Genomic DNA, 27,802 nt, shown 5'->3' on the forward strand with positions numbered 1-27,802 from the left:
ATTAATGCATTAATAATAATCTTAAAATATCAGTTTTATTTGGCAGATTTATGTGTTGTAATACCTAAATATTGTACCCGACACGAGGGGCTTCAACTCCAAACTCACACAACAGTTCAGTTTTCATCCATACAGGTTTAATTATAAAACACAAAGGCACATAATCAGCCATGATACAAAAATAGATCCTGTGGTAACACTTTCCTTTCACACAAAGAAGCAAAAGCTCTAATATTAAACTAATGCATGAGCCATAATAAAGTCAGATTAGTTTAGTATTTAAAATATTTTCACTGCTTTACTTTGCATCAGACAAGGAACTGAAGCCGTCATGTTGCTATCACTGACTATACCAGACTCCATTGACAAAAACAGTGATTTAACCTCACAGAACATGAGTTGCTGGTCTCGTTGCGGCAACTTTGGTGCTTTAAAAGGTTTAGTTTGGATCCAAACTAACATGTTAAACACACTAAAGTGTCACAATAATGCCAAAGAAACTAACGAATAGAGGCAACAGTAGACCAGCAACTCCCATGTTCTGTGAGGTTAAATTACCATTTTTATCAATGGAGTCTGGTGGCTTGGGGGAAAAAAAAAAGCATTTCCCATCGTTGAGCGCTGTCTGATGCCATGTTGACCAGTGAAGATATTCCAAACATACATCTAAACTAAACTTTTTTTTTTTAGATGGCTAAAATCTGCTAAAATGTAAAACTCCTCGTTTCTACATTAAAATTGGCAGCAGTGTTCAAAAAGTCATACTCTGAGAAATGTGGTGATTATAAACTAACATTAATTATGCTAATTATTGTATTCATATATAATAGGGACCAGTTTTGATTTATTAATATCTTTGATATATTTGTCATAGTAACCAAATATTGGCTCATATCATTACTGGATGCTCTCAAAAGAGAGATAAGATACATAACACTGTACACTAGCAATACTTTGGTGGTTTTGAAATGAACAGAAATCATTAATTCTGGATGCTAAACATTAGTTAATGCTGTCAGTTCCCCCTGATTCATGTTTATTGGTGTCAGTCGCTATTAAAGTGTCTCTAATATCGTTAAAAACTCAGTGCTATATTTAATGTCTCACTACTGTCACCAAATAGTCGCTGTTACTTTATGCTACAGTTCTTCTCTATTTACTTAATCACCAGAGTCTTGGTTATTATTTAGTTTATAGAAAGGTGGGACCTGATTTTGGAAAAGTGTGTATTGTAGTTTATAGCAGGAAGTAAATAATGTATTGATCCTGTTTGAATTGTTCCATGAGTCACTCACATGTTGTTCGTTAATTAAAAAACACTTCTGAAAGTCACCGTTTGTCATAAAGATGATAAAGTACCAGCGTCTCCAGCGATATACGTCACCTGCTAGCTAGTTAGCTAGTTAGCTTTAGCGCCGCTGGACGCTACTTTAGCCACGTTTGGGTGTCGTCTTCCTAATTATGTCGGTTTTACAACAAACTGAGAAAATTATCTTTCAAACGTCATGTTATGTGATTTCGTGGCACAATTCAAACAGGATCACAACATTATTTTGGCTGTGATGTGAGGGCCCATGGAGGCTTTGCATCATCCAGCATTTGTCCTTTAGATGATAGAAAATATACGGATAATAAATAACTAATACGTCTGCCATCATGATTAAAAGAAAGATGCTGCCTCCTCTGCCTGCGGCCGCTCTCACGTTTGTTTCATGGAGGTTTAGATATCTCCATGAGGTGTTTACAGCAGTCCTCCTGGTATTTTAAACCCCCTCTATGCCGTTGTTGCACAGACCTGTGCGACCGTGTCCAGGTCCAGCAGAGCCAGCTCCCTGACCTCCTCCAGCAGAGTGTACAGGTTGGGCGTTTTGCTCTGGCAGAACTCCCGCTCCTCTTTGGAGAGCTTGGGGCGCCGGGCGGCCTTCTGCTGGGACGCCTCCTCGGCCAGGCGCACCACCTCCTGGACCAGCTGGCTGCGGCCCTGGGAGCGGGGCTGCTGGGGCTCAGCGCTGTGGTGGGGCTTGTTGCTGATGACCTCCAGGTTCAGACTGTCTGCGTGGCAATGTGTGGAGCGGACAGAAATACGAACCTGTGGAGAGCAGAGCACTCAAACGTCACACTGTATTCCTCAGTATCATCAGAAAGACGACTAATACACATTAAAGGAGCCCAGAGTTAGAAATACCAGATTTTGGGAAAAGTTCAATTAAAGTTTTGTAACTAGTCCAGTAGATCACAACAGATACAATGTAAGCCACTGACAGGCTCAGAGTGTTATTCTGTGTCTGACAACATTATGGAAAGGATCCCTACAGAGAGAGACCTGGAAGATGTAACCAAAAACAGAAGTTCTATTGTTCTCTTCAAAGCCACCAGACTCCATTGACAAAAACACTAATTTTAACTCAAGAGTTGCTGATCTACAGCTGCCTCGATTGGTTAGTTTGTTTCTGTTATTATGTGACTTTGGCATTTTAAAGAGTGAATTCTGCTGCAGCATGATACCTGTTAAACACACAATAACACAAATAAACTAAATGATCAAGGCAGCAGCTCCTGTGTTCAGCAAGTTAAAATCCCTGTTTTAGTGAATGGAGTCTGGTGTGTGTGCTGTTTGTGGTTAAACCAAAAGGATCTTCCAGGTCTCTCTCTGTAGGGATCCTTTACATGATGCTGTCACACACTTAATAATAATGAATAGCACTCTGAGTCTGTCAGTGGATCAAACAAGCACTTCTTCTCACATGTCTCACATTTCAGTGTCTAAGTCCTCCTAAACCATAATTCATGGTCCCAACATGATTCCACTTTAAGTGAAACAGAAACAGATCTGTGCTGTGACTCACAGTGATGTGGTCGAACAGCGTGAAGGTGGAGGTGCCGCAGGCCGAGCTGCTGGTGATGTGGTCCGAGTGTCGTCGCACCGTGCCGGGCTGCCACTCACAGCTGCCGTCCTGTCCTGCAGCCGCCACCAGGCCCTCTCGGTTCTTCAGGTACACCGGCCCTTTAACACCATACCTGGGGGGAGGGGGGAGCACAGAGGGAATATTTTATTAGATAAGTCGATCGATAAATCATGTTTTACTGGGAATAAGACCTCTGAAAGAAAGTGTTAGACTTCAGCCATTAACTGGATTTAGCCTTAATATTAGAATAAGTCAGTATAATTAACATCACTTTAATAATTAACAGCCTGAAGAGGGAAAATGTTAACCAACATTTTAAGTTGACTAATAATCAGTAGATTGTTTTCAACTAATGAATAAATGATTTTATTATTTATTATTATTATTATTATTTATTTGCTCCAGATATTTTGCCCCTCCACAGATGAATGCAGTCATCACTGTCGCTGCTTTTCTTCTTCTGTTATATTTCCAACAGATGAGACGCTTCCCAGCAGGCTGAACCATTTCAAGTGTGAATAAAGTAAAATTCTGATTAAACACTTTACGTAACTTCAATCAGAAAGATTTAAATCAGATTAAGTTAAATATTTTCTTTTCATGTCTAGAAAACCTTGTTGACCAAATTTAATTTATGTTACTGAAACATCATTTTCCAGTAATAATTGGTCCTTAACGCCTCCTTTAAGGCGGAGCTACCTGCTCACTAACCAATCAGAGGCCGGATTTATGGGATGAACGTCTCTTCTGGCTCCAAAGAACCAAGATGGTGACGTCACAGTGGCTACGTCCACTTATATACATTCTATGTGAAGGATCAAGGCTTTTTCCATGTCATCATCATCATCATCATCCTCATCTATTAAGAACTAATGAACGACTTCCTTACTCTGGGACGAACACCAGCACGCCGTTGTCTCTGATGGAGTAGATGACAGCGTCCGCCACGCAGCGCTGGTCCGTCTGAGGGTCCCGTTCTTTGAAGAAGAGGCACTGAAACAGCTCCGTGGACAGTTTCTGGGCCCGCTGGGCGGCCTGCAGGGGGTGGGGCACAGAGGTCAGAGGTCACGGGACAGCCACTTTTACCTCGTCCGGACTGAGAAGTTGACCCCACAGGATCACGAGCGGCGCTCACCCTGTTCTTGCTGTTGATGTGCTGAGCCATTTCCTCCAAATCTTTGTTATTGGCCAACGGTTTAGCGGAGCCCTCGCCGCTCTCCACGCCGATGGCTGCGGTGAGAAGGCGGTGGACCACAATGTCTGCGTAGCGACGGATGGGTGAAGTAAAGTGTGTGTAGCGGTCCAGAGCCAGTCCTGAGATGGAAAAATGGACAGTTGGCCACCAGAGATCTTAATTGCAGTCTAATAAAAATCTTATTTTAAACTTTTGCGGCAAATAATAAACATGAGATGGATTAATATGCTTCTAAACGGGGCCGTGTGACAAGTCTGGATCCTCCGTTTGCAGCGAAAATCTGGTAAAAACCACAAAGACACAAGCAAGCAGCTCCAGTACAACGACAGCTGAAGGTCTAGTGTACCGTAGTGGTAGTACTGGTCTACCGACTGAAGACCAGTGGAGAAGTACTGAGCCTGTGACATGGCTGTGGTGGCCATCATCCTCAGCAGCCTGTTCACCAGCGGGTCCTGGGGGTCCACGGCCAGGTCCAGAGAGTCGGCCAAAGCCTTGTTAGTCCTGGAGGAACAGAATCACCCGTTCACACTTGCGCCACTCTAAGAATGATGTTTGTGTGCTGACAGCTGCAGTCGTCAGGTGGAGGCGAAGCTCGAGAAGCAAGAAGCAGCAAATTACAACTGATAGTGCAACAGAGTGCAACAAATCACCTCAGCTGTGTAATTCTCATGTGACTGAGAGCAACAGTGTTAAAGGGTTAGTTCGGATTATCTGAAGTGTGGCTGTAGGAGTTCCTTCTGCATAGTCAGTGTGTTACCTACAGTAGGTGGCGGTCGGCGCGTCCCCAAGTTTGGAGGAGCAGGCAGGAGTTAAGAAAGACGCTAAGAAATGTACCGCTGTGCACGGCTCACTCAAAGAAAGTCAACATCAGTTCCATCTATGCTCTTTTACAAACCACCAGACTCCATTGACAAAAAGAGTAATTTTACCATGCAGAACACAGGAGCTTCTGGTCTACTGCTGACTAGATCGGTTAGTTTGTTTGTGTTACTGTGTGTTAAAGAAGTATCATGTTGCATCAGAACTAACTCTTTAAAATGCCAGAGTCACATAATAACACAACAAACTAACCGATCGAGGCAGTCGTAGATCTGCAACTCTTGAGGTAAAATTAGTGTTTTTGTCAATGGAGTCTGGTGGCTTTGAAGAGAACAATAATAACGGCTGGTTTTGGTTACATCTTCCAGGTCTCTCTCTGTAGGGATCCATCCCATAATGTTTCCAGACACTTAGAGTAATGATCTGAGCGTATGAGTGGCAAAGCAAGTGCTTGAATCTGGGTTAGTTGCACCAAAGACTTACGTTGCAGCCAATGCACCTAAAACTATAAACATCAGTTTAAGTGTCTGCGCCAGTTTTAGAATATTTTCACCACTTTACATCTCCATCAGATAGCACTTTTGATGTGCATCTACGCTCTCTTCCAAACTATCAGACTCCATTGACAAAAACAGTCATTTTACCATGCAGAACACAGGAGCTTCTGTTCTACTGCTGACTAGATCGGTTAGTTAGTTTATGTTATTGTGTGACTTTGGTGTTTTTAAAGGCTTAGTTCAAATCCAAACTAACAAACCGTTGCTTGGGGCAGACGTACATCAGCAATCCCTGTTATCTGTGAGGTAAAATCACTGTTTTTGTCAATGGAGTCTGGTGGCTCAGAAGAGAGCGAAGACAGAGTTAACAGCTTTAGTTTCCTGTGTTACTGTAAAGCACTGAGAATATTCTGAATATAACTTACACTTTTAACGATGTCGATTTTTTTAGGTGGGCTTTCTTATAGGTTCTGTCCACATCGGTACATTAGCTTAGCGTCTGAGTCGGGACTCCTGCCTGCTTCTAGATAACACACTGACTGTGGAGAAGTCCTTTAAAAACCCACTTGAAATAATCAGAACTGATCCTTTAATATACTGATCAGCCCATCCTCCAAGCTTTACCTGTGTAAAACTGTCTTTGAGTGAAAACACACACACACACACACACACACACACACACTCCTCAGCTTCCATACAGGACCCTAACCCTTCCAGTCACCTGGTATCGACGGTGAATCCTGCGGCCGAGGCGCTGTCCACCAGCTGGTTGAAGAACTCCTGCCGTGGCGGCGGGTGACGCCTCAGCAGCGTCTGGTTAGGGAACGTCTCCTGGATCTTGCGCGCCACCCAGTGGTTGGCGAAAATCATGCACTCGGCCACGGTCTCGTGGACCTCCAGGGGCTGACGGGGGACGAGGGCCGTGATGTTCCTCTCCTCATCCAGCTGGGCGCGTACCTGAGGACGGAGTTTGGTTCAAACAGGTGAGGGAATATTTCCAACAAGTTCACCGTCTCATAAAGTAAAACCTTTTAGTCTCTACAAGCTTTAAGTGGAGATATTATATAGAATATTTCATATTTTATCGTTCTGCTGCCACAAATACTCACTAGATCAGCAGGTATGGATTAATCCGCTGCTGAAAATAGTCCCTCCCCCCAAAAAAAACAACTATATATTTGTGAACTGTTTAATAGATTAATGTCTTCAGTTGGAACCAGCGGGAGTGAAACAGACAAAGTATTGAGAGACGGTGAATTTGCTGACTCAGTGGTCAGGTCACCTTAAAAGACATTAATAAACATTTACAGGGCGGCTGTGGGTCCTTAAAAAGCCTTAAATTTACATTTACTGATAAAACCCCTTAAAAAAAAGTATTAAATTCTGTTTGAGAAACTCTTAAATATGCATTTTAAACCATATTTTCACATTTAATTGCAAAACTGGCCTTGAATTTAATTAAACTGAGGTATTAAAAAGCCTTAAATTCAACTGGCTCACTTCCTCATAGTCTCACTGGCCATGAGGCAACTCTTCAGAGACATTATTTCACGGCGACGCGTGTTCACAACCGCACCAGGGAGGCGGTAAAGATGCTCTTAACCCAGTAGGTTAAATAAATAATGGTTATTTGGCTCCGTGTAATTCCATGACGACACCGACTGTAATACAACTCAACCTGTCACACGTATCTAGATGAGGGAAAAGACGAGGAGACGATCTGCTTCTGACAGATGACCGGTCAGCCGTCGTACATGAAACCCACTGGTCTGATGTGAAAATGGCCACCAGTTGCACAGCGGCGTCATCTGTATTCACACACAGCCTTTATTACGATATTCCCTCTGAAATTAGTTTGTGATCTTGTGTGAGATTAAAAGCTTTCTGCTGGCCTGGATGTCAGCGTTTTAAAAATAACCCCCCTCCCTCCCTGTACTGTTATTTGTCCTCAAACCAAAAGGCAATTACTATTTCAACTCCATGTGATGGAAGTCTTTGTATATTAAGTGTGCTGCCTCATTCTGGCCTCAGATAACAGACATTCAATTTAAATTCATGTTAATTTGTCTACTTGTAAACCTGCATGGTGAACATCTGAACATGTTTAAACTCCTGTATTTTTGAAGCTGTGCCCCATTTTTACATACTTAAGTTTACATACAATAAGTTTGGCTTAATGGGCGTCACCACCTTTTTTTTGGAGCCAGAAGTCCACGAAATCTGCCTCCGATCTGTTCGTTTATCCACCGACAGACTCAGAGTGTTATTCTAAGTGTGTGACAGCATAATGGAAAGGATCCCTACAGAGAGAGACCTGGAAGATCCTTTTGGTTTAACCACAAACAGCCGTTATATCGCTCTCTGCACACACACCAGACTCCATTCACAAAACCACTAATTTTACCTTGCAGAACACAGGAGTGGCTGGTCTACCGCTGCCTTGATTGGTTAGTTATTTAGTAGTATTTGTGTTACTGTGTGACTTTTGGTTAGTTCAGATCCAATATTTGTGTAACACACAGTAACACAAACAAACTGATCGAGGCCGCAGGAAACCAGCAAGTCCTGTGTTCTCCGAGGTAAAATTACTGTTTTTGTCAATGCAGTCTGGTGGCTTTGAAGAGAGAATACAGTATAACAATGAGGGCAGTTATGGTGGATAAATGAAATAAAAAATGTTTTTGAAAATGATTTTTCTTTTGCATTTTGAGAATAAAGTCGACATTTCAACTTTATTAATTAAATGCAAGGAAAGAAAGTTAAATCTTTTTTCTTGTGCCTGACATTAATACTGAAAGCTTTTCTTTTTGACATTTAGATTTGTTCTAAAATTGTGCAAAATAAAAATACAAATGTAAAACATTTCCCCCTCACGCCGGTGTCTGATCTTCCTGTTCTTGTTTTCCTGAAGTCTTTATTATTATTACATATGCGATGTTGCTGTCATGTGATCCCACGTGAGACCATTTTAACGACACGAGAAAAAGCCAGAGAACCCGCTGGTACCTCCACCCCCTCCAGCTCCAGCGCTCCTCCTCGGTCCCTCTGCGCCCGGAGGTGTCTGGCCACATGTGTCAGCCTCTCCAGGGCCTCGCTGAGCTCAGCCAGCTTGGCGTCCCTCTCCTCGGGCCCCAGCTCGGCCAGCTCCGGTACCTCGGCCTGCTCTCCGTTGAGGAGCGCCTGGGCCAGCTCGTAGTGGAGCTGGTAGGAGGAGCGGATGAGCGTGCGGCCGTACCACACCTTGCTGACGGCGAGGGTCTGCGCGTCGAGCTCCCACATCACGCTCATCGCATACCTGGATTTGAGAGCGAACACAGCGTCCCTGAATACGTGCCGATTAACAAAACCCCCTCCCGAACACAGAGGTGGAGTTTACCGACCTGTCGACTTCTCCCAGCAGAGAGCAGAGGTCTGCGCTGAGAACAGACGGCAGCATGTCGTACCGCCGGTCTGCCAGGTAGTAGGTGGTCGCCCTAAGGAACAGGAAGACAGTCAAGTCAAGGGGAGCACAAATATCCACCTGCTCTGTATCATCTCAGTCTCTCACAGCTGAGAGAGAGTTTGTTTCAGTGTTGGAGCTAAAAAAACCAACCTGCACAGTGAATATTCATCTCAAACATGATTTTATGTCACTGCAATTAAACACTTTTGACTGTGTGTCGTAGAAAAATCAATCATATGCTGGAAAGACTGGAATTCACTCCAAATTATATTAAACAACAAAATAATACATATGTAATTAGTAAGCATTCCTCTGTGTGTGTGTGTGTGTGAGGGCTTCATGGACATTTTAAGGTAAATGATGATATTATATTATATTATATTATATTTCTTCTCCGTCATTGACTTTGAAGCCATTGTTTTGCAAAGTTCAACTGCCGGCATTGACAAAAAAAGGAATTGATAAATGATGGATCAGATTATTTTGGAGCTGGTCTCAAAGACCAGCCGTGGAGAGATGAGCTGCAGCCCTCTGTTCCCCGTGGACGTTCTGTCAGAAGTTCTGCTGCTGTTCTCTGCACTGACTTACAGCCTCAGATGAGTTTTGAGGCCACCGTCCTCACAAGAGTTAACACTTTCTTGACTTTGGTGAAAAACACAGTGGCGGTGAAATGTGGATCTGTTTGAACTATTAAAGGCTGTAAATCAGTCGGCGTGCTCCGGTCTGTTTTCCCTCTGAGGTTCGCCGTCCTTGTTCTGAGAAGCACCTGACTCAGCTGCAGGTTGCTGGAAGGCGGAGAACCTCTTTTAACTGTCAGAGCCGCTGTTGTGCCTCAGAGTCAGAGCTGTTTGTGACTACCGCTGCTTTTCTGTGTGTGCTGTGATTCTGAGACCTTCAAAGAGTGACTGACTGATGCAACTGAAGTTCAGGCGGCAACTTTCTGGCCACTTTGAACTAATGAGAGTTTCCTCACAAGGTGTTTTCTAGTTTTCTTCCGCTCCACTCAGCTGTAGCGTACAGTCGGCCGACGCCGTCCTCACCTCGTACGAGCTTCCAAATCGGTGAGCGAGCCCTCGCTGACAAAGTGGGTGACGTCGGCGATGTGGACGCCCAGCTCCAGCAGCGTCCCGCCGGCGAGGCTGCGCACCGACAGCGTGTCGTCCACGTCCTCGCAGCCCCGCGGGTCGATGCTGAACACCAGGTGGCTCCCCCTGAGGTCCCGCCGCTCTGCTACCTGGGCCGGATCCATCCTCCACGGCTTCTCCGGAGAGTTGACGGGCATCTCTCGGAGCTGAGCGCACACACACACACACAGGTGGAAAACACAAGGTTACATAAGGTCCTGGAAACCTCTCATCATCACCTCTGCAGCCAAAGCGATGGGACATGAGTGAATAATTTATTTGGCCTTCGCTTCGGGCTGAGAGGAGACATTGTGTGCTGTGCTGAGACGTCACTTTCATCATTTTTTACTAAATAAAAACAAGCAATATGAATCTGAGCAGACTGAAAAGCTGATTTAATTAAGTCCTTGGATTGTTATATATATAAAAAAAGGAAAGAAATGGGTAAACACATGCTGTAGGAGGTGAAACAAGGCTGCTCCATTCATTAATGTGTCCTTTAAACACAATAGGAGGTTTCAGCAGGGTAAAACTGAAATTCCAGCACTTTCAAGGTCCCAAACCAAATATTTCCAGACCCTCTGAGCATAAACTGTTACTAGAAATGCAGCTGCATGAGATAAAGCTCCTTTATACCCACGGCCATCAATGTATGTTGTCACGTGGCTCATTTTCCCAGCTGTTCGTGTGATTAAGTGTTTTCATCACCATCATTATCTGGTGCGAGACGCCAGGAGGCCTCACTTATGATGACGGGACGGTTTCAGTTTGAATACTAATGGTTTTTTCTTGACATGTGAGATCATGTTACGGTTCAAACGAAGCACTTGTTCAGGAGCCCGGCCTCTAGGTGGCAGTGTCTCCATGGGTTTGTTCAGCTTCAACTTCCTGTTTTAAAAGTCACGTTACTTTTTATTTAAACAGGCACACAGGATTGGGACAGTCCAAAAGTCTGAGAATATTTTAAACATCACAACCTGGAAATAATCGGATTGTTTAAGGATTCAGAAACATTTAAAAACACAAGACGGGTAAAAAGAAGAAGAAATATTTAAGATTCTAGCTTCAGTGGAAGAAAATCTGACAAATCATCTTGTGTTTTTTGATGTTTCTGAATCCTCAAACTGATTTTTTCCAGGTTTACATGAAAATATTGGAGATTTTCTCAGATTTCTCACTGTGACACGCAGACAGTAGAACTAAAAACACCAGTAAAACGATAAAATCAAAATGATAAAATTGGAAGCTAAGGGCAATTTAATAAACCCAACAAATAGAAACAAGCTAAGAGTGAATGACAGGCTCAGAGTGTTATTCTAAGTGTGTGACAGCATCATGGAAAGGATCCCTACAGAGAGAGACCTGGAAGATCCTTTTGGTTTAACCACAAACAGCCGTTATATCGCTCTCTGCGCACACACACCAGACTCCATTCATAAAAACAGGGATTTTACCTTGCAGAAGATGAGTTGCTGGTCCACTGCTGCTTCAATCGGTTAGTTTGTTTGTGTTATTGTGTGTCACACAAATATCGTGTTGGACCCACATTAATCTTATAAATCACCAATTTCACACAATAACACAAACAGACTTGCTGATCATCATCGCAGTAGACCAGCAGTAAAATTCTTGTTTTTGTCAATGGAGTCTGGTGGCTTTGAAGAGAGCGATAGATACAGCCGTTTCTGGTTAAACAAAAAGGATCTACTTTGAGGACTTGATTTTAAAACACCAGACTTTATCTTAGTTAATGTGGGGGCGAGAGGCTTCCCGTCGGACCTGTGCGTCTGAGAAGGGGGGCACGTGGATGCAGTTCTCGATCAGGATGGTCTGGATCTCGGTCTCCAGCTCTCCGGCCCGACCCAGAACCCGCACGCTGTGGCCGTTGGGGTAGAGCGACGTGCTTTCCCATGAGTCAATGCGCACCACCACCCTGTGGTCCTGGGCGAGGAAGAGGAGGGAGAAGACACGAGACACGAGACAAGATGACTCTTTTACTGTCCAGCTCGAGTTAAACATGGATGAACTCACTTTTAGCGCCGAGTTCTCACAAACAAATCATCACTGAAGGATTAATTTTATTTTCAGCCCATGTTTTACACTAAATTGAAAAAGAATCCTCTCTCACCAGGATTACAGGACTTATGTTTTAAGATAGATCTTGATTTTAAAGGTCCCACATCATCCAAAAGGCACTTTTTAATCTCTTTTCAGCATAAATGTGTGTCCCTGCTGTCCCCTGAACCCACCTCGCCGTCCGCCATTGTTTTTTCCTCACATTACCATGATGACGTCAAAAACAGAGCGTTTAGGTTTAGATTTCAGCCTAACTGGTTTTCTAACCCTGTGAATAATAAACAGCCACACGAAGGCGGATCAGACCTGCAGAGCGTCGGCCTGCTGGGTGCTGATGCGTATCTTGGGGATGCGATGGTCCCACGGCACCGCCAGGATGCGCTGGGAGTTCCTGGTCTGGGACTGAGTCCCGTCCCTGAGGGGAAAAGTTACCACGTAGTCCCTCCAGTTCCTCTGCAGGATCCCCACGACTCGGCCTGTGGGTCAGACGTCAGCTCAGAGACGTTGGAGGGACAATGTTCTTTATGTTCTGGTGTCAAACACTTTTTTCTATCATCGCAGAGACGCGTCGCAGAGCTGCAACCATTAGTGGATTCATTCATTACATTTATTGCCAAATATTTTGATAATCAATTCATAATTTTCAGTAATTTTCTGAGGAAAAAATGTCAAAATTCCAAAGTCCAGCTTCTAAAATGTGAATATTTTGAGCTTTCTTTAGTAAAATAGGACATTTGAGGACGTCATCTTGGGCTTTGGGAAACAAAACAACCATTTTATATTTTTTAATTAATCTACAAACTGACAGATTACTCAACAATTAAAATAATCCTTAGTTGCTGAAAATGATGTTGGTATGTGAATATATTGATAAATAAAATGACTAAAGCTAAACTTTCTGCTGGATGTCAGTGAAATCACTTTTTATCCTGCACACTAACAGAGAACATAACCAGTGGTGTTGAACAGCTCCTTCCCACCTGTCGGCATGGGTTTACTCTCGTTCTCCTCTCCGCCCTTCTCCTCCACCTGTCCCTCCGTCAGGGCCGTGACCTTCCCCCTCCACTCGCTCTTCGGCAACAGCTCCACCGCGACCACGTCGCCGTGCACGGCTCTGTTGCGATGCTTGGCGCCGTGCACCAACACGCCCCAGCTCAGGTCTGGGACAGGAAGGGTAGAGAGGGCGAAGAGGACAAGAAGGAAATGGAGGGTAGAGAGTTAGTTAGGAGTTAGCAGACAAATGCACAGGAGCAGATATACACTGTTAGTGTTTCTCATGAGTATGTTGAGGTTTCAACCCTGTGCTTCAGTCTGGTGCTGATTTTAAGGCGCCTGCTTCACATGAAGGTCTCTTTGTGGTGTGAATGATGAATTTTAGATATATATATACACACACTCCTCACTAAAAGTCAGGGATGTTCAGCTTTCAGGTGAAATTTCAGAATGAACCTAAAATGCATTCTAACCTTTCCAGGTGAACTTAATGTGACCTTCTCTAAACCTTTGAATGCACATGTCCAACTGTTCAGTGTCTCAGTACTTTCTGCACCAGCTGCTGTTCTCTAACAAGAAGCTTAACAGCAACATTCACAACAGGTTTGATCCATGAATCCACCAATACATTTCCTGCTTCAGGTAGAATTGGTATTTAAACAGTCCTCCTCATCCTGCTGTTCACATTCTGACATCATGAGACCAAGACGACACCTAACAGTTGATCAGCAGCACCTCAACACTGGAGGCTTCAAACAGGAAGTCCTCAGACGGAGGTGTTCACTGAGCTTAGAGGGTCACAGAGTGTCATCAGGAGGTTGGAACAGTGATACAGAGACTGGAAGAGTCACAGAAAGGAGAGGAGTGGACGTCCTTTGGCCACGTCCCAATTTATTGAGACACTGAACATGTTTTGTTGTGGTTTACCTACCACTGTTGGTAGATTTTCTCTCAATAAATAGTTTAAGATGAATAAAATCACCAGTGCATGCTTCTACTTAAATGTCCTACTTTCATGAAATAATATCACTGTAGCATTCACTTTTTACATTTTCCATATATTTCACCTGAAAGTTGAATATCCCTAACTTTACTGAGTAGTGTATGTGTGTGGCAGCTTCTTTACTACAATCAAACTGTCTCATGTATTCTCCAGCTGAAGAATAAACTCAACCTTTGGTCTGTGTTCGACTTCTCATCTCAGCCCTGAAAAGGTTCTTTAACAGCAGTGAACGACGAGCCGGATGCTCCCGGTGCGTCGGAGCTCTGTACCTTTGTTTTTGTCAGAGAAGCCATCCGTCGTGATCGTAGCCTCGTTGTGGTGCTTGCTAATGTTCAGAGTACCCTGATAAAAAAGAAAGAAAGATTTACTACACAAACTTTATTTTAGGAAACTATTTCTTCTGCTGCTTTAATTCAGAGTGTTTGGGAGGTTAAGATTCTTTTGGTGCATTACTGGTAATGCCTGTAGCACTGAAACTGTCCTTGGTCTGATGTTTTGGAGCTGATAAAGCCTTTCTTTAGCTAAAGCCTTGTCCCTTACAATGTACCGATACCACTGCCAGTGAAAACACTCAATAACCTCATTCAAACAAGCTCCAAAATCTCTGCAGGTTTTAAATTTGTGGCAACAAGCTCAAACAAAGTCAGGCACAAGTTAGCAGTTTTATCTTGGAAAGACTTGCCGGACCTGAAAGTAGCGGCCAGACTTGATCCCGGCCTCCAGGACTTCAGCGGGCAGATGTTCGGCGAACTCCCTCTGCGAGCCGTCGCTCTCCTTCTCCTGCAGCGCCTGGGAAATGGAGCTGTACAGCTCATGGGCCGCCTGCAGCTCCGGCCAGAAGTTCTGCAGAAACTCCTGCAAAATAAAGGAACAGATGAAACAATAAGTGGCACAACGGGTCGGGGTCTTTCCTCAGGGGTTAGGTGATCATTTAAGATCATTTATTTGTTCCCTGTCAACTTTTTATCATCATTTGTGATTGAAATCTTTGCATACGTTTGGTCTAGAGTGAAAACAAACTATTAATCATCCAGAATAATGAGACAACGCAGATAGTAAATCTGTTAGACAGGTTAAAATAAATGACCGTCCCTTATTCTAATGGCATCCCTGCAGGGGCCTCGTTTTTTTTATCCTTTTACACTCAAATTCAGTCGAGTCACAAACGGGCTGAAAGTATTTTTCCAAAGATTTGTTTTAACATAGAAACACAAGAGCCTGCTGGGTAATTTAATGACGATACAGATTCATGTTATGGCAACTAATTTGAATCCTTTCATCCTCATTTCTGTGAGATCTTGTTCTCCCCACGTCAGATCTGAATGGCAGATGGTTCTAAACACTACATTACCCATCAGCCTCGGCTGCTGTTGCTATGGCGACGTAGCCTTCATTGTTGGACATGGGAATAATAAAAAAAAAAAGACACACAGCGACACAGTGTGAGGCGACGTGTGTGTCTTTATTAAGCAGAAAAACAGAACAAAACAATTAGCACTGAAATCAAAAGATGTTTTTGCTGCAGGTCAAATAAATGTGTGACTGAAAATGTATCCACGTGGATCTAAAAGTTTCGTTTGTGAGATGTAAAACACGTCTCCATTGGCCCGTCGGTCTGAGTGGCAGCTTGGCAGCATCGGATGCTGCCAAGCTGCCACTCAGACCGACGGGCCAGAGGAGACGTGTTTCTGTCAGCAGAGATCCCGACCACCAGGATCAGCTCAACAGCAAAAGGAAACGTTTAGATTTGCATAAATGCATTTTTAAAATCAATAAAACATGTTTTGATTGCAGTGTGGAAAGCTGAATCTTTAAACTAGTTTCTAAGAAGTGCTTTTAGGTATAATTTGCCGTTAGCGGCACACATATCAGATTTTTAACCTCTGTGATTGAATGGGTGCGCCCGCAATGCACTATGGGAATTGTAGTAAACTGTTTGTTTATGTGCACACAGGCCTGTAAAGAAGACGACGTTGCTTCTGCGTCTGAACAGTGAAGAGCCTTAAAGCTGCATCCTCTCTAGTGTCCAGCAGGGGGCGACTCCACACAGATAATTTCCCCATTGACTTCCATCCAATCAGACTTCTATCAGCTCAGTGAAGAGTTTCTGCTCTCAGTCTCTAGTTTACAGTCTTCTTCAGCACAGCAGGATGTTCATTTAGAGGAAGATAGACCAGGAAGAGGGGGGGGCTTTAGGGCGGGGCTATCTGCTCACTGACCAATCAGGATTGAACGTCACTTCTGGCTCCAAAAAACCAAGATGGCAGCGCCCGTGAAGCCAAACTCGAGGCTTCAAAACTGCTTTTTTTCGAGGCAAAACAGTCTTTGCCTTCATCTCTGACCTCCTATCAAAGAACCAGATATTTTGTAATGCAGCTGCTAATTATTTCTATTGAAAATTCAGTTAAATCAAATTTCATGTCGAGCCAAACCTTGAGTTAATTTTTACCTCTAAAACCTTGAACACCTGAGATAAGTCCCTCCACCTCTATTGTGGCAGCCAAAATGCTCTCTTCTAATTATCGATGTCTGCTGCATTTAAATTAAAACATCTCTTGATTGTAACACAGAAATAGCAGCTTTCAGCCACCCAGGAGAAAGAAAAAACTAGAAAAGGATGCACCGACTAGACTAAAAATCTACTTTAAAACTAAAATAATGCTGTTCTTGCTTTGCTGTAACATCTCCTGAGACACAGGGAACACTGAGAACAGCCTCCGCTTGTCCACCCGTCAGAAGAGCCAGAAAACAAGACAAATAAATCACAGCCATTTTCTCAGAATAAGCCCTTTACAGAATAATTGCCAGGAGGCTACCTGCGATTCATCACGGCTCCTCTCGTGTTAAAGCCACTCTCGGCGCTCCACTGCGTCCGCCGTAGCCACTTCATCAAAACTTTCAACCAGCCATGAGAGGTTCACTTCTTCCTGACATTTTTTTCCCCCCTCCGCTACACCAATAGCATATTAGTTGTCAAGCAGCTCAATGGAGCGGTGTGGATGGAGCATATGCCGGGCATGGCCATGCAAGACAATTAGGCGGCGATGCACAATCAATTCAGCGTGCTGAGGTGGGCGTCTGTGGTGCACTGTCCGCATCCTGCCCCCCCCCCCTTCACCAGCTGGTTTTACAATTGATGTTTTTAAGATTTTATTGTTCGTCTACAGATCAGTAAATGGGCTCCGGTCTCTCTCTGACCTCTTGTAACGCCACATCCCACATCTGCTGACCAGCGTCTTGTCGTTGTCCCAACATGGAGGGTGAAAGTTTGTGCTTTTGCAAACTCTGGAATGAGTTCCCTCTGCATGTTCGGCTGCCTGTTTTTATATCCTGCCTAAAAACATTATATTCTTTGGCTTTTTATTAAGTATGGAAGCCTTTTTATTCTTATATTTGGACTCCATTGACAAAAAAACCCAGTGATTTTCCCCTCACAGAACACAGGAGTTAGTTAGTTGTGTTGGATCTGACCTCCTCTTTTGATCGACCAGTCAATCAATCAACAAATACAGCTCTCCGTAAAATGGACGAGGATCTGCCTTTCCAGGACAACTGGACAAAAAAAAAAATCCTTCATAAACTTCAACTTATCCAGAACTCAGCAGCTCGCATCATTTCAAGGACACCATCCACTCATCACATCACACCCGTCCTACAACAGCTCCACTGGCTCCCCATCACACAACACATCCAATACAAAATCCTACTCCACACATACAAAGACATCCACAACCTCTCTGACCTCATTCACCTTTCTGCACCTGCCCGCACCCTCCATCCTCTTCCTCTGTCCATCTCTCTGTCCCCTCTGCTCGCCTCGTCACCGTGGGGGGGCCGAGCATTCAGCCGACTCACTGACTCCTTACGCCTCATTAACCCTTCACAGTCTGGGGTAAAACGGTGCTTTTTACTACTTTTCATTTGACCTTTGTGTTTCCCATTCAAACTGCTTAGCTTGTCTTTCTTTGTGTCTTTCTTTTCAGCACAACCTCACCTATGTGATTCTACAAGTATTTATTTATTTTGACAGAATATATGGACACACTGAGCAGGAACTAGTTGGATCTTTGGAGGAGTGGGGGTCTGCGCGGACACCTCCTCTCGTTCGTCTTCACGCGCAGCATCCACTTCATCCTCTGAAAGGAGTCTTCCTCACAATCAGAACGTTCTTCCCCAGATTCAGCATCTTCTAACTCGTAGAAGAGCTGTAGTGCGCCACTTCGGCTCCTCATAACTTTAGTGTTAATAGGCCAATCGACAAAATTCAAACACTTGTAAAAAGTTTGAAGTGTCCGCTTTCCAACAGTCTTTGAATGGAGCACCTGCGTGCTTGTGTCACAGCTTTACGTTTTCAAACGTGCGACATGTGACTTTGACGCCGTGTGACGGTCCTAGACTCTGAAGGGTTAATACCAGACTCAAAACCCATCTGTTCAAACTCTCCCACTCCCTCTGATCCTGTCTTTGTATTGTATTGTTTGTTTTTATACCTGTTGTAATGCACTTTTTATCTGTATTTTGTACGGTGACCTTGAGTGTCATGAAAGGCACCTTAAATAAAATGTATTATTATTATTATTATTATTATTATTATTATTAACTGGGTCCTCCAGAGCAGCTATTAGATTCAGCTTGAGGTGAGATGGTTTCCAAACATGTTGCAAGTGTTTAAAAAACCATTGAAAACAGTATAATAATACATTTTATTTTAAGGGCGCCTTTCAAAGCTCACAAGGTCGCCGTACAGAATACAGTATAGAATATATTGGTGTTTTACACGCAGCACACAAAAGAGTCTATAGATCTTTAAACTCTATTGTTTTTTGCTCTGCACTGAGCAGACTATCACACTTCAGGGTGTTTGAGGGTGTTCACATCAATACTGGGTGGACAGAGCAGCACTCGCTGCCCCTTTTTCCAACAACGAAGCAGGACGATCGCCCCAAAATGGATGAAAACGCCGTCAAATTAAAAAGCCGAGCGCTTCGAGCTCAGTGTGCTGGAGCCAGAACAACAAGATGTCTCCATGGACGGCACTGTGGCTGCACAGATTAGATATGAAGGTGTAAATAGTTTGATCTGCGGATGATGCAAAACACACACAGAGGATTTCTCTTCTCGTCAGGATCATTCTAATAGTTGAATTAATGAATAATGCTGTATAATAAGTAGAAGGCTTCAGTGACAGGGTGTCAGCTGGTTACATTTAATACCACTTTTAATTAGATTTTAAGGCTAATTTTGAAACTGGTTTGGTTAAAGAACATTAGTCCTTAATGATATTTATCAGTACAGGTTTGTTCCAGCCACAGTCTGGAATGAATCAATGTCAAGGAGGAACACTAACTTCATTGGAAAGCTGCATTTAAACTATAAACCAGAGAACCACCATCACAACACAGAGCTCTAAATAAAGAGGTGAACGCCTCCTGCAGGGATGAATCCTGTCATCTTCATCATGTAGATCAGACTCACGGTCGCCTCGTTTTACAGCTCGTCTTTTCTCCAAATGTTGGTCGATTTGGAAAAATTATTTAGCGGCAATGTTTCCTGCACGTTATTTGGTCTATTTTATGTTCCTAAAATCATTCAAATCAGCGGCTCAGGCTGACAGCGACAGGAACTAGACTGAAATACTGGAGCTTAACGACTGAGGAGGAAGTAAACCAGGAGAAAGTAGAGAGTCAGACAGACAGACAGACAGACAGTCAGACAGACCCTACAGAGGTATGAAGAGCGAAAACTTCCGTCCCAAAGAGAAAATAAAACTATTTAATACTTAAGCTAATGTGATTCTAAGACTTTTTAAGGACCCTGTTTCCCCCTACAGTAGCACCTTAGGTTAGGTACAGGTGAGTCATGTACACGTACCTGGATGGAGATGACGTAGACTCCAGAGTTGAGGCTGCCGTACTGACCCACAGCATCCTGGTCCTCCGTGATCATCACCACATCCTTCATACCTGCCAGGTGGTTATAATACCACACTGCTGCAGAGTACACACACCTACACACACACACACACACACACACACACAGAGTTAATTCCCAAGGTGCGTGCAGACAGCTTGCCCGTTAAAGCCCTAAACGTTTGTATTCAGCTCCTCTAGCCTATAAATTAAACACTACCTGTAACTCAAAATGGCGGCTCAACGGTTCTAAAGAAAAACGCCAACAGCTCCGTTTAGTGTCCGTTTGTGCTGTAAACTCTTTTCATGACAGCAGATTGCAGCTCCAGACAAAACACCATCAAGAGCCACGCTAATACGACTAAACCTTCATTACAACAGAATCACAGCGGCGAGCAGCACTTTTACTGGGACTCATCATCTCCTCCGTCTGTATTTGGAGGTAAAGTTTAGCCGCTGGCTGAACAGTTTTATCTCTGCGGCACAGAAATGACTGATTGATCATCTAAAAACAGATCACTGATTATAATTCTGATAACCAGCATGAAATATCAAACCTGCGCCGACAATAACGGCATCACAAAATACAGAAAGCGTTTGGTTTTCTCATCATTTTGATTCTGGCTCCTCTGATTTTATTTCATTTTACATTATTTCAATTTTATTTTGCAGTTGGAAATCAATAATAAAAAAGTATCAGCTAACTCTTCTCCATTGTATGAATCCCATTTTTTTTTATCATCTTAGCCTTCTTCCAAACAAACCATTAGCAGAGCATAGACAGAAAAACAAAAAAAAAAAAATTACACCAAACGACTTTTCAAGCGATTTCATGCTTGCAGACAAATTTCCAAAGCTGGAATGAAATCAAAGAGTTTTGGTAGAATTGGGCTGCGCTTCCGTCATCACGATCATTCTGTGTAAGGTCTGAAGTCTTTATTTTCACTGGTGCGAACTTTACTAAACTTATGTTTGATTTTAATAATAATGGATTTGTCAGTCCAGGACAGTCGGTATTTGCATTGAGTCATTTTGCATTTGATTTAATAGTCGGTCAGCTGATACTTCAAAGAGCCAGATTTAACCAACATTTAAGTAAATATAAGCACTGGATTAGACTCTTAATATCAGATACTTAATATGAAATGACACAATCTAGGATTTAATCCAAAAACATGATCAGGACCTCCCCTCTGCTCGCCACAGTATTTCAGAGTCTTCCTCTCTCTCTGAACTCGATTTCACAGGTGCGACCGACACCTGTGAAAACTAGATTGCCATGAAATCCTCTATTCTTTAGGGCGACAACGTGACACGTGCTGAACCCGGCAATAAGCCCGAGCTGCTGCCTCTGATTGGTGTGCTGGTGTGAGCGGTGAAGATGAAGGTGAAGGTGAAGGTGAAGGGACAGTAATGAGCACTGACCTGGTCTGCCACTTCTCCTGGCTCTCCCCCTTCTCTCGCGGACAATAGGAATACTCTTGAAACTCATTGGCAAACAGCACAGAGTCATGCCGAGGGTCTTTGAGCAGGTTTCGCAGACGGTTGTATTGCCTGCACACGCACACACACACACACACACACACACACACAAGGTCCAAAACATGCAGACAGTTAATAAATATGATGATGGTGTTTTTAAACCTGAGCCCTATTTTTACATGATTTGGGTTCTAAAAGTGACTGGTAGGTACAAAAACAGACAGCAGCTGCAAACAACAACGGCTGTAATGTACTCCTTTGGAAAACCTCTGCAGTCAAAATGCATCCACTAAAAGTGCTTGTTTGATCCACTGACAGGCTCAGAGTGTTATTCTAAGTGTGTGACAGCATCATGGAAAGGATCCCTACAGAGAGAGACCTGGAAGATCCTTTTGGTTTAACCACAAACAGCACACACACCAGACTACATTCACTAAAACAGGGATTTTAACACACAGAAGAAAGGGAGTTTCTGGTCTGCTGCTGCCTCGATCGGTTAGTTTTTTTGCATTATTGTGTGACTTTGGTGTTTTAACATGTTAATTCACATCTGAACTAACTCCTGAAAACACCAAAGTCACAGAAGCTACATAAAGAAACTCCCATTCTCTTCAAAGAAAAAAATACTGTTTTTGTGAATGGAGTCTGGTGTGTGTGCAGAGAGCGATATAACGGCTGTTTGTGGTTAAACCAAAAGGATCTTCCAGGTCTCTCTCTGTAGGGATCCTTTCCATGATGCTGTCACACACTTAGAATAACACTCTGAGCCTGTCAGTGGATCAAACAAGCTCTTTTACTGGCACATTACAGCCCGTTTGCAGCTGATCCACTAAAACACTTCCAAACATTTTGCATGTACCAGTCATTTAGATATCAAGCTATGTAAAAACCCATGTTTTAAGAAAAAATTCACTGTCTTGTTAGTTGCCTTTCGATAAAGCCAGGCTAGCTGTTTGCCCTCGTTCCCTGTCTTAATGCTAAGCTAAGCTAAGCTAAGCAGCTGCTGGCTGGCTTCACATTTAAGAGAGAGTGGAAATAATAATAATAATGCAATTTATTTGTAGTGCACTTTACATCAGCAAATCTCAAAGTGCTACATAAAACACCAATAGGCAAATCAACAATTGAAAAATCAGTCAGCATCATAAAAACATGTAACTCATTAGAGTATTTCACAAAAATATGTCAAACTATTCCTTTAATGTCCCATAACACAGATAATCACTCAAAAATAATAAATTAAATGGGAATGTAGCACTTTTACTACAGAAGCTGAGCGTATCAGGCAACTTCCAATAAATCAGGAAACAATTATAATTAGAAATCTGAGTTCATAGAAAAGCAAAACTACAAAAACTACAGTGAAAAGTCAACACACACACACACACACACACACAGTGTGTTGAAGTGAATGGAAAACTGCAATTACTGACACAGTATGGCATCAGCTCATGCTCCACCTGCTATGTCTACCAACATTAACAAAAGTGAAGCTTCATCATATTAATGATGCAACATTTTAGGACGGCAGCGTAAGCAGAAATCCACACCGGAGGTCATGTGGGACTCCTTATTTACAGTGTTCATCAAGTTTGTCAAAAGCGCTCCGGCATGTTTGTGTGGGAGACGTATTTAAAGTCACAGGCCGGAGCTCATCTAGCTCCGTCAGCACAACGCTGATATAATGAGGTTGACCCCTGCCCACTCGCTACACACTCGTGCAGGTCGGCCGTCATTAGAGGCTTAATTCAAAGGCCGCTTCAGGAATTAAAGGTCTTGACCACAGGAGCCGTCCTGTTGCCTTCAGGGCGCCGAACCGACTTCCCCGACATTAACACGCCTCCATTAGAGGATATATTTTGGTGTGAGCGTACCTGCGTCCTTTGGTGTGCTGCACGGCCTGGCAGGCGGTCTGGGTGAAGACGACGCCCTGCAGCTCTCTGAACTCCAAGATCTCCAGATAGTCGACCACCACGCCGACGTCAGGTACCACGTAGTGGGTCAGATCTCCCGGCAGCACCTTCCCGTCTGCAGAGACGTGTGAAAGTTTAACTCCTCCATCATTTTGTCTGACACACCAAACCTACATCTCCGCAGTGACATGAACCTGTTTTCATGTTGTAACAGTGATGACTGGTGCTGATGTAGAAACCTGAAACACCCTTTTTATTTGTAGCTCTACTGATTTATTACTAAGCTTTAAACTTTGCTTCATGCTTGCATTTTCCTCCTACAGCAGTTTCAAAACCTTTGCAGAGATTTAAAGCAGCGGACACTTTTGCATCGACTGTAGTGCAACCTGTGGCAGCAGCAGCAGCTCAGGGGCTTGAGACCCAGAAGGGAGGCTGGTTCAAATCCAGCTGGTTCCAGTGCTGAGGTGCTTTTAAGCGAAGCAGGCAGAGGAGAGGAGAGGAGGTGGAGAAGGCTCCCAGTTTTAAATTCCTGGGAAGACATATCAGCAAGTGGACTGAAAACCACAGAGACATCCTGCGCTTCCTCCAGACGCTGAGGACGACTAAACTACTGGAGTCACTGCTCAGAGAGCACCTAAACACTCTGCCTGGTATAGAAACTGTCCAGTGGGAGACACGGCACAAAAAACACCGGATCGCTGGACTCCTCCAACCTTCCCTGGAGACATCTACAGGCCAGCAGGGTTGGTAAAGACAGACTCATCCCTTCTCACCATGCGTTTACACTGCTGCCCTCTGGAAGACGCTTCAGGCCCCCGACATGCTGCACCTCCAGGCCAACAGACAGCTTTTACCCCATCAGCCATTGCAGTTTATATTCATAACACCAAGGACTGATGTGCAATACCTGCGTACGTACTTTTGATCTTCTACTTTTAAGGCACTTTATTTGACATGTTTTACCTATTTAACTGTTACTCTGTGTTATCATGTGTGTTTGAAATGGAGCAAAATGTTGTTTCATGAAAGACGGCAAATCCTGAACGTGCAGAGACAATAAAGGCATTAATTAATTAATCAATTCACTCACTCACTGGACTACCTGCTTGGTCCTGTGTGTGCATCTATGGCCTGTTTGTGTAATTATAGACAAGAGAGCGAGCAAAAACAACTTCATTTTAATAAAAAATACATCTTCCATTAACCTGTCTTGGCATTAACAGTTGCTGTTATCGATCCTGACAATAATAATGATCAGCTGACACTGATCACACACACAGAAACATTATTTTTATATCCTAATAATATTCAGAGTAAAGCACATGACACATAGTGATCAATACTGTTTGGGATCTTTGATGCACTTAAACAGTGAACAGTTTTAATTCCAATACACGTGTGGCTGTACGTTAAGGTGCTTTTGTCCTGTAGTTTACAAGCTCATCAAACGCCTCAATATAAACGACACTGATCTGCACTTCTCTGTTTATGTGGCTGTTAAACACCTGCTGGAAGCTAACACTGCAGCTAGCTTTAGCACGCACTGTAAACAAGTTTATGAAGCAGCACCTGTGCGAAAAAAACACACTGAACAGATAACTGGCTGACAGATTATCACGCTGTTGGCCGTAACATGAGTCCCAGTGTGTGTTTTCGGTCGGGAGTTCATTGTTGGAGGTAAATAAAAGGCTGTTTTTGTGTGGAGCCTCACCGTTGTCACAGCCCGCCTGGCACAGGGAGCTGTAGCAGGGGACCCGCTCCCTCACGTAGTGCTCCCGGACCACACGGACCTTCCGCCCTCGGCTGCTCTTCAAATGCAGGATCTTCTCCGTCTTAATCATCCTCGGAGCCGCCGGTGTTCTCTCGTCACTCCGCGGGAAGCGACACCTGTAAACAACCGGGCTGAACTTCGCGGAAGTGCGGGAGGCAAGCGCGTCTGACGTCATGACGCCCGAGCGCGGGGCTTTACGTTGCTGCGTTCATACGCCGTGGGACGTGGAGCTACTGCGGTCGCTCAAAGTGGGGGAAACAAACAAAAAAATCACAAATATGTGATTGTGTCGCATCTAAGAGAATAAAATCCCAAATGTTTGTGTAAATCACATTAAATCGAGTATTATAATGGCCATCATTAATATCACAATCATTCGGTGCTGCCTGAGTGAATCCAAACATGGCGGGTAATCTCTTAAAGTTCCTTAATGGAAGTCCACTGAACACCGAGGACGGTGAAAATTTTAAGGAGATTTCTGGAGAACAAATACCGAAATTCGGCGCTTGAAAATACAGAATTAACACACACACACACACACACGGCTTAATCTGAGGCAGGTTAGTTCAGGTGATTCCCATTAACATCAATCCAGAATCCAAGATGGCGCTTGATTGAAATGCTCATTGCCGCCCCTGGTGGTGCGGACATGTGTCGCTTAAATCAGCACTGATAATTACCGCCCTCTCACCAGGTGTTTCAGCTTGTACCTGCGGCTAGTCTTGACCAACAACCCCCCTAAACAGCGTTTCTTCGTTTAAAAACTGAACACAACAGCTAGCACAAGCTAACTGCGGCATGTTCTGTCATGAATACCAAAGCTAGAAAGTCCCAAAAGAGGTTAAAAGCTCACAGAATATTAATTCATCAGGTGGCTGAGAAGAAAGGGACCATGCTGCTGTGCTGGATGTGTAAGTACTGTTTTTAGTTAACATGCTAGCATGCTAATATGTCAATTCACAAGTGAAATGCTCATTCTGCGCATTTTTCGTTTTTTTTCTGCCTTACTAGTATTATATTCAAATATCAAAAATGAAATCTACATTCTAGCTTTCTTACGTGTTTTTTATTTGTGCATACATAAAATCGTGAAGTGAAAATCAAGTACAGTAGTTAAAAAAGCGCTATAGTGGGTTTTCTCCGAAACGAACGCGGAAGGCGGCGCGGGGGAGGGGGTTAGTGCTCTCGCCGGCTGTGCTGCTCTTTGGCTGCGCTCTGGAGAGGAGCTGCTGCAGAGCTTCAGCACTCACACTGAGACCAAGTTGGCAACTACACCGACACACGGATGCTGAGGACTTTACTCATGTTTCCACATCGACATCTTCTCCTTTTTGAATTAGAATTAGAAAAAAAAAATGTTTTTATAATAAGTTAGTCGCATCGCTCAGGCTGATCTATCCAGCTGCATATTCATTTGCATGTCAGCTGCGAGAATGAACTTTATTTAGGACGCGTCCCTCCTGCAGGTAAGCTCCAATAATACTACTGCTGCTGCTGCTGTTGTGATCCTGTCACTCGTTTTACACACGCTGAGAGATGATCAGTTAAATGTTGAATGATTTCTAATGAAAAAAGGAAGTGAGGTTTGGTCTTGGTGAATTGAATCATCGTTTGCCTTTAAATCTTCTACAGCATCTGTATGACATCCCTGTTTTTGTTGGCAATATGCATTCATGTGTTGTCATACTTGCATCTCCGTTGCAGACTCTCCTGCTGAAGTTGATCATTGGATCATAATTGCAATACTTTTTACAAAGATAAATACTTGCAGTGATATTTTTTTGTTGCCTTAAATAACCTGAATGAGACAGAATTGCTTAAATTTGGGGCGAAATGGACAAAATTCAAGATTAACTAAAAAAAAAAAAAGTCAGCATTATTGCTCTTATTATTAAGATGCAGGTCTAACTTTACATGATCTACATTTAATTGACAGATTATTAAGATATAAGAGAGACTTGATTTATCCCAAACAGGGGAGATTCACTTGTTACAGCAGCAGAGTCCACAGACAAAAGGTGCAGAAACAAGGGATGTAAAGAAAATAGAAAAAATAAATACAAATGTAGGAAATATAGAATATACACATGTATGTATTGCACAGGATTATCTAACCAGCTTGCTGTTATTTCCCTGTATATCTGCTGTTGTGGCTGTTTGAGGCGTCAGGATGCCTAAAAAGTTTGCCTTAGCTGCATGTTGTGTTGCCCTGCAGTCACTCTGGGGTTCCTCCTTATTTACTGCCAGCTGACTCTCGCTCAGTGTCTTCACTTCATTGTGCAGAGCTGAGGGCTGCTGTTTTTTTGTTATTCCAGTCATCTAAGCGGGATGTAGCCGCCCTTGGCCGACGGGTGAATGCAATTAACCGTTATCAAGTAGCTGGTAGGACAGAAAAAAGAAAGGAAAAAAAAAAAAAGGTGAGCTGCTGCTCTTGGACTAAACACTGCAGTGAGTGAGTGAGAGGCTCTGGCTGCTGAGGACTGGAAGCCACTGGTGCGTGCCGAGACATTTTCCAGCGACAAGTCTGGACCCTGCGGCGATCAAAAGGTTCTCATGTTAATTAGATGGGTCAGGATGATTATTGCTGTTGTAGTATTTCCATTGATTCCCCTGAGGCTGCACAGCAGGCAGGCAGGCACACAGCAGGAGTAACACAGCCACAGCACTAGATG

General features: G+C 43.5%; 1 protein-coding gene across 1 annotated transcript; it reads right to left on the minus strand.

The window, feature by feature from the left end:
* Nucleotides 1–155: 155 nt before the first annotated feature.
* Nucleotides 156–25,258, minus strand: dis3l (DIS3 like exosome 3'-5' exoribonuclease). The gene is made up of 18 exons (XM_070830574.1): nucleotides 25,071–25,258; nucleotides 23,321–23,474; nucleotides 21,390–21,518; nucleotides 19,927–20,062; nucleotides 14,743–14,910; nucleotides 14,325–14,397; nucleotides 13,040–13,219; nucleotides 12,366–12,535; nucleotides 11,763–11,924; nucleotides 9,900–10,150; nucleotides 8,798–8,890; nucleotides 8,424–8,712; nucleotides 6,139–6,374; nucleotides 4,448–4,602; nucleotides 4,042–4,220; nucleotides 3,796–3,941; nucleotides 2,847–3,018; nucleotides 156–2,089 (listed from the first exon to the last, which is right to left on the minus strand). Exons 1-18 carry the CDS (start codon nucleotides 25,198–25,200, stop codon nucleotides 1,775–1,777), a joined length of 3,138 nt encoding a protein of 1,045 aa, XP_070686675.1. The 5' UTR covers nucleotides 25,201–25,258; the 3' UTR covers nucleotides 156–1,774.
* Nucleotides 25,259–27,802: the final 2,544 nt, after the last annotated feature.

This window comes from Pempheris klunzingeri, chromosome 1 (assembly GCF_042242105.1).
Source record: "Pempheris klunzingeri isolate RE-2024b chromosome 1, fPemKlu1.hap1, whole genome shotgun sequence".
NCBI lineage: Eukaryota > Metazoa > Chordata > Actinopteri > Acropomatiformes > Pempheridae > Pempheris > Pempheris klunzingeri.

What these genes read in the sequence shown, in the direction of transcription:
- dis3l (XM_070830574.1), bottom strand. Translation starts at nt 25,200, where the DNA reads ATGATTAAGACGGAGAAGATCCTGCATTTGAAGAGCAGCCGAGGGCGG. An exon ending in CAGCACACCAAAGGACGCAG is followed by an intron (nt 21,519 to 23,320) that starts GTACGCTCACAC and finishes GTGCGTGTGCAG; the next exon opens with GCAATACAACCGTCTGCGAA. An exon ending in CTTCTCTGACAAAAACAAAG is followed by an intron (nt 13,220 to 14,324) that starts GTACAGAGCTCC and finishes TTCCTGTCCCAG; the next exon opens with ACCTGAGCTGGGGCGTGTTG.